Below are 7,571 nucleotides of genomic sequence, written 5' to 3'. Positions count from 1 at the left end.
AAGGCAGGAGTGTAACTGTGGGGTGTGGTGACACAGACAGGATATTTCATTCGTTTTACAATGGCGTACGGTTTATACTGACCGCACATTTGAGTTTATGGGGAAATTGTGCTGGTTTTTGAGTTGCATGAATGACTGCTGGGGATTAGGCCACTTTTAAATGCTGTCTTTCCTTTCTATTTTGGCTATAAGCCATGGAAAATAAATATGTGTACATGGATAGTGGGGGTGGGCGGGAGAGAGAGAGAGAGAGAGAGAGAGAGAGAGAGAGAGAGAGAGGGAGAAAGGGAGAGAGAGAGGGATATATATATATATAAAACAATCAGGCTTAAGATAGCATACTTGACTTCATCAGAATTTTTTGTGGGAAACTCAGGGTGAAATGGCACAAGCCAGGATTTGAATAAGAAAGATACAGAGCTTAGGAGCTCGAGTGTGTTGAAAACTCATCAGCATTAAGACTGTTCATATATTTTATCAGGATTACATGTGAATGCTACCTTTTTTATTTCAATAGTTTCGTTTTTGTAAAGCAGGAGCTAAACACAAAACTGTGTGGAGAGGGAGAAGTGAACCACATAGGAGAGGCTCGAAGTGGGAAGGGGAAGGGTAGGTCCAGGAGGCTATATTGAAGTTGCCTCTCATAGCTTCCACACAGTTTTTATTTAGAGGGTGTTACTAATGTGTAACAATCATGCAGTTTTCTAAAAACGCTTTTATTCACACCTTACAAAGGAATAAGAATACATCAACCATTTTTTATGAATACAATTATTCACATTAGTTTTCTTTTTGGTGACTTCGAAGGAAGCTGTCTTGGAGAGGTCCCTGGGGACCACCAAAGGAAGAAGAGGGAACAGTGAGAAACAGGAGATTGAAAGACAATATCTAAGTTTCTTTATTTTTAACTAAATGGCATTATTAACATATGAGTAGGAGTCCAAGAGGTAACAGAGGGTTCTCCTTTTTGTGTAGTTGAACAGTGCTTTGAATCATTTCATAGTCTGTGCTGGTCACTTTGGGACATATACCAGGTAGCTAGTCTGTTCTTGGGCTTAATTATCCACCCTGGAATCCTCTTTCTCCTGGGTCTTTGCCCTCCCCTTAAGATCACCTCTCTTGGGCCCTGGGAGGAACTCATCAGTAATCCCAAATTCCATTAGGAGTGAGAGCCACACACCACTAGCTCATTGCCCATGTCAAGGTGCAGCTGGCCACTCCACTGACTCCCATGAATGCTATTAATAGGATAGTGCTGGGCATGGAGGACTGGGAGCCTGGGCAGACTATTGCCAGAAGGCTTGCTAACTGGAGCCTTTCACACTCCTCCATTGTTCTTCATGCATCAGTGTGTTTCGGGAGGAGTGTCTGGCTTGCCTACCTAGCAGAACTCGTTCAAAATTTTGAACATATTAAAAAGTCAAGCTAAATTAAATCACCCAGCTCTGAGCATTTTAGGTTTGTGAGATAAGGAATAAATGCTAAAACACTCTATTCAAAAATATTCTTTAATTTTTAAATTTAGAAACAAAACTAAGCTGAAAGTTGCAAGAAATATTTAGTGGACCCCAATATGCCCTTTACATAGATCACTATTTTCGAGAGTTTGCTGTATTTTCTTTTCTCTTTCTCTTTATACATACACTGTATTACTATCATCATTCTTATTACTGAATCATTTACGTGTACCTTGCAGATATCATGACCCTTTACCTCTAAAGCCTCAGCTTGGATCTTTTATGAACAAGGATATTCTTTAGCCAAAAATATTATTTTTTCAGGTAGAATAAGTCAAGGGTCTGTTGAAAACTTTATAACCAAAGTGCAGGCCAGTCCAAGGTGCTGACTGTTGGACCCTGCACAGGGTCTCCTGCTTAAGGCAGAGAGAGCAGAGGAGACAACCACCGCAGGTCTGGAGGACTTTATTGTTGCCATAAAACATATTTTTTCCATGTTCTCTTTAGACACATGAAATGAAGGCTGCATTCCCAAGATCTGGCTTGTGGCTTTAAAATAAAAAAAAAATATTTTTACAGTATTCGCTTTGGAGGGATGAAAGCATGTATTTTATTAACATTTCCCATATTCTTTAGGTTTTAGTCTGACAGCATCCAGCCTGCAAACTGCTGCAATCAAAAATGTATGCCTTTTAAGAAATTATACCTTTCAGTTAACCGAAGGGGAAAACTTTCCATTCTTCTGTGAATCATCTCTCTAATGGAGAACTTTAAAAATCCTGTGTATAATTAACACAGTAGGGTGACAAGGAAGTAATCCGATTCATCTCACCTAATGAATTTTGCAAGTACTTTTCTAGGGATTTTGCTCATTGGTAGTCTGGGTCTCATTCATAATATTCTACAGAGATCGCGCCCAGCGCAGAGTGCCACACCATGCCTGCGAAAGGGTGTGAACAGCACTCTGGCCGCTTCAGCCGCAAGGAGATGCGCTCTCTCTTCTCAGCCGTCTTTGCGCTCACAGAGCCCCGGGCACTCCGAGGAGCAACCCAGTTTTCCCTATAAGAACCCAAAGGACTTGAAGAAAACTGGAATTCGACAAAGCAACTTGCTCCAACATGCCAAATCTGCCGCATCCCCAATATCCCACCTTCCTCCCTCTGCGTTCTCTACCCTCATCCCCACTCCCAACTTGAGAACTCCCCACCCCCACCACGCTGGATGTGAGGAAATGTCTTTGCGCCAGAAGGCGCCCAGAGCGGCGAGGCCACCAGTGACTCCCAGCGGCCGCACAGGGCGCTGCGCCCCTCTCGCCCTGGCCTCCCCCGCCCTGCGTCGGCCCTGCCGCCCCCGCGCCGCCTCCTGCGCCACGGCTGGAGGCGGATTCCTCTCTCCGGGTTTTCAGAGCGCCTCTCCGAAACCTCCTCCCCGCCCAGAGAGGGGGAGAGATCCCGGGCGCAATCGCTCCCCGGAGCGACCAAGGGGCGCGCGGGGAGAGGCCTGCGTCGGGGTACTTTCAAACTGAGGCGCGCGCACACACTCACACCCACCCGTACACACACACACACACACACACACACACACACACACACACACACACACACACACACACCCGTTTATATAGGCGGCGGCGGCGGCAGTGACCGGGGCGGCGGCGGCGAGTGCAGGAACGATGGAGCTGAGCCAGCCGACCCCTGTTGGAAGCAAGTGAGGAACCCAGGCGCACCCCGAGATTTCTGTGCTGGCGCTTGTCATCCTCCCGAGGGAACGGTGCACCCGAAGGAGGACCGGTTGGACTGATTTGCTAGAGAGAGGGCGGGGAAAGGGAGACCAGGTGAGCAGAGGAGCCCCCTGTGTATCTGGACTGCCTGGATCGCGCCTTGCCGGACTCCTGCCCTCTCCTTGCTCAGGTGGGCGCGCCCGGTCCCTAGCTCACTAGAGGCGCTCGGAGGAGAACAGAAAGTCGCGGCCCGGCTGCGCGGGATGCCTTTCGCCAAGCGGATCGTGGAGCCGCAGTGGCTGTGCCGGCAGCGGCGCCCGGCGCCCGGCCCAGACGAGGATGCGAGTGGAGGCAGCGCTGAGCCGCCGCCGCCCCTGCAGCCGCCTGGCCGGCGGGAGGAGGCCGAGCTGCCGGGGCCAGAGGAACCTCCCCGAGCGCCCCCTGCGCCTCTCGGGCTGCCGCCGCCACCGCCGCCGCTACTTGCGCCGGCGGACCAGGCTCAGCAGCCTCAGGGCGAGGCGCCCGCGGCGGGCGAGGAGAGCGCGCCAGGAGTCCCGGAGGCGGCGTCCGCAGCTGGTGAGGCTTCCACCGCAGCAGCTGCGGCTGTGCTGCTCATGCTGGACCTGTGCGCAGTCAGCAACGCTGCGCTGGCCCGCGTCCTCCGGCAGCTCTCGGACGTGGCCCGGCACGCGTGCAGCCTCTTCCAGGAGCTCGAGAGCGACATCCAGCTTACCCACCGCCGTGTCTGGGCACTGCAGGGCAAGCTCGGCGGCGTGCAGCGCGTCCTCGGCACCCTGGACCCCAAGCAGGAGGCAGTGCGTGAGTACCCGCGCCGTCAACCCGCAGGGTGATCGGCTACTGCGCCGCACCCTCTCGCCTTCCCCTGTCACTGCAATCCCAGCCCCAAGGCGCCGCGCCTGCTGCAACTTGCACCTTACTCTCGCCTTCCCACCCCTCCCCTGCCCTGAGAGCCACCCCAATCCTCCTGGGGCTGAGTTAAGCCAGGCTAACTCCGATGAAGGCAGGGATGCAGACATTGGAGGGCAGAAAGTTAAAGGGCAGCCTCTGAACTCGCAGGCATCTGTGGGCTAAGAACGTGCAAAAAGGGAGCGCATTTGGGGCCATAGGAAGCAGAGAGTCTGTCATTCACCTCGTGGATTTGCCTTTCCCGTCCTTGGGAGGAGGGAAGGTTGCAACTCTTGTGGTTTCCAGCAACGCAGCCTAGAGCCCTATGACCTACCCATACGTGCTTGAGGGCTCAAGGAGTAGTGGATAACCTTTTAGAGCTTCTGCAGTACCACGGTGGTTTTGCCACTCTTTCCATGACCTTAGGGGCTGCCCCATTCCCGAACTTATGCTTCTTGCCGGTGTGCGAGGGACGTAGCGAGGCGCTCCTCTCTTCCTTGAGTGAACTCCAAAGCGCTCTACTGAAAACCCTTGGGGTCTGGAGGGACCGCGGGGAGCAAAGGGGAGCAGCTAGTGCTTGGGCTCTAGGGAGATCGAGGAGACCCCTGGTTATTTTTCTATTTTTTGCCCCAAACAACCTAGGATTCCTTCTAAATGGCTCATTCTGCCATCTGCCCTATGAAGATTCTGAGGCTGTTCTTCCCCCACCCCTGCCCCTGAGCATTGTTACCCAAATCTACAGGCATGTGTCGACTTAGGTATGAACCAGTCCTGCCAGGCAGTTTTCGAGGAGAAGGCGAGGAAGGAGGTCAGGAAAACCACTGGGCATCTTCGCTGCGCGTTGACTTCACTCTTGCGACATCCCAGAGCTCCTGATAAGTAGTCATTCTGTGTCATCTGCTGTCTAAGGGGTGCGCAGGCCAGTGCCCTGGTAAAAGCTTGCCCAGATCTAGCAGCAGGGGAATCTTTTAGGAAGGACCCTGGAGATAGACACGAGTACTGGGCTGGTACGCGGGTCCTTTGGCGCCTAGTCCCGCTGCAACGCTCACGGCGAAGGTGATGTCAGCGACTCTGACTTACGTAAGAAGCTTCCTCTGTTGCTGCAGCAGCTGCACCCGCACGGTGGCCTAGGAGCACACCCGTCAAGGCATCCTTTCCTGGGATTTCCATGCACCTCTGTCCCACAACCCAGCCCAACCTCCTTGCTCTCCCTGCCTGCCCCTCTTTTTCTCCTCCTCCTCCAAAAAAAGAAAAGAAAAAAAAAAAAAAAAAAAAAAAAAAACCCTTTGAACCCCGCCCCGGGAATTCACTGCTTTTCTGCAATAACAATAATAATAAGCGTAATGAATAAATGATGTGTGCGATCGGTTTTCGCAGCTATAAAAGACCCTGAGTTGGGTTAATGACTGGTTGTTTAAAAGGGCAATTCCAGGGATGAGTTCTGGAAAGAATTAGGACTGCCGTAGGCCAAGTCGTATTTTACTTTTGGGACTGGAAATGAGCACTTTAATCCTGCCTCCTTTTTACCCCAAACCACACAGCAGGGACAAGCCCTTCACTTTCAACAGCGCTGATATCTGGGGAGTGTGGTTGTGGGGTGCGGGGAGCTGTGATTTCACTTCAAAAGAACTGGAGGGAAGTTCTGCAGACTGTTGAGTGGTGCATACATTTCCCCTGTGTGCGTGTATGGCGGCGGCAGTGGGGGGAGGACACACCTCTCCTTAAATAGTTAGTTTTCACACAAATGAAACTCACTGCCAGAGCAGAATGTGCCCTCCTTTCTGCCCTTTCTTTAGAGGCAGCAGTAGTTAGGTATTTGGATTTTTACAGTCTTTTCATGTCCTTTTAACAGTTTGGAATATCAACTAATGGTTATGGAAATGAGAGAGGACCTTTAGTGTGTGCATACAGCAGTGAATATATACTCTATTCATGTATATTTATACGGGAATAATGAAAAGGCTAGTATAATATCCAGGGAAAGACTTAAAATCTACTCTTTTTTGTTTTTCCAAAATGCTCTCTCTACACTTTGTGTTCAGATCTCTTTTCTCTCCTTCATCTAAATTTAGATGTCACTGTTCTTATTTGATGTCATAAAAGGTATTGCCTTTGGGAGTAAAAGCACAATATTATGTGTCTTAGTTTGGGTTTCCCAGAAGGCAGAGACAAGGATTTCTATGCAAGCAGTTTGAGAGGGGATCTCAGGAAGCTCAGAGAAGGAGTGAGGAGGTGAAACAGGGAAGGGGGAAAAGCTGATACTTGGTGCAAACTGGTTACCACTACAGACAACTGCTGTTGAATCCAGTTCATGAATCCAGTTCAGGACCCTTCGTAAACACATCTCAGATGTGTCCCGCTGAGAGGTGAGGAAGCTGGAATATTGGTGCACAACTTCTGCTCTTTGCAGATAGAAGGTAGAGCCTGTAGTGTGACTACCCTGGCTTCTGAGGCCTGCCTCATGTATGATCCCAGCATGCTCCTAGGGCCAGGTAGAGAGAGCTACCAAAAACCTGTGGTGTGCACAAGAATGTGTGCAGAGGTCCTCTGGGGAAGGTAGAGGGGCTCTGAGTGGGGTACCAGTGGCAACAGCTACATTATTGCTCAGACCTGGGGGAGTTTAAAAGGGAGAGGAAGACTGAAAGTAAGTCATGTTCCCTTTTCTCCCCATTTGAGATTGTCTGAGTGCCTCTATACTCCCTGTATAGCCTTCCCACCCAGATTATCATGCCCCACACAGACTGCTCCATCTTCAGATAGCTGCTTCCTCTTGCCCTCAGACACACTGGGAGGCTTTTTGCAGGGATGACTTGATCTGAAGTACCCTTTAGAAAAGTCACCCCTGAGGCAAGCCTGGAGGCTGGTAGACCAGTTAGATAGTAAAGCTGGTGTTGGTGGCTAGAACTAGGGGAGCAGCTGTGAAGAAAGCAAAAAGTGGTTGGATTCTGATTTCAGTTTGGAAATGGAATTAATAGGACTTACTGACAGGATTGGGTAAAGGGTATGAGAAAAAATAATTGATTAAGAAATAATGACTCAGTTTCTTTGACTGAAAAAAATGTACAGAAGGTGATGCCACTTCCAAAACTGGGAAAGGATAGTGGAAGAGTGGATATTTTATTATGTGGGGGAACAGAATCAATAGTTTTCTATTTAAGCCATGTTAAGTTTGAGTTGTCTGATGTGTCTCACACAATTAGATGTGTGAGTTGAGAGCTCAGGGTAAGGAGACAGGATGGAGGAGCAAATTCAAGACATAAAACTAGAAATGGAATGGTGAAGCCTTGATCTAGGGACAGTGTAGATAGTAAAGGAAAGAGGTCTAGTATTTAGCCTAGGGGAGTCCAACTTTGGAAGTTTAATAGGAAAGGAGAAAGGCTGAGAAAGAATAACTAGAAATCTAGAAGAAAAATCAGAAGAATGTAGTATGATGGAAGCTAGGAGAAAGCGCTTCAAGAATGGAGAGGGAGCTGTGGGGGTAGTTCAAT

The 7,571-nt window shown here is 49.7% G+C and overlaps 1 protein-coding gene across 1 annotated transcript in view; it reads left to right on the top strand.

Annotated features, from left to right (window-relative positions):
• The first annotated feature begins 2,899 nt into the window (after nucleotides 1–2,899).
• The window catches only part of NHS (NHS actin remodeling regulator), a 333,348-nt gene continuing 328,676 nt past the window's right edge, over nucleotides 2,900–7,571 (top strand). Inside the window, exon 1 of the mRNA XM_079123121.1 lies at nucleotides 2,900–3,996. Within this exon, the coding sequence (XP_078979247.1) occupies nucleotides 3,441–3,996 (556 nt within the window). The 5' untranslated portion in view covers nucleotides 2,900–3,440. The remainder of the gene's footprint in view (nucleotides 3,997–7,571) is intronic.

The sequence above is a fragment of the Sciurus vulgaris genome (genome assembly GCF_902686455.1).
Source record: "Sciurus vulgaris genome assembly, chromosome: X".
NCBI lineage: Eukaryota > Metazoa > Chordata > Mammalia > Rodentia > Sciuridae > Sciurus > Sciurus vulgaris.
Note: the sequence above shows the minus strand (reverse complement) of the source record. Positions and strands in the feature narration are given on the sequence as shown.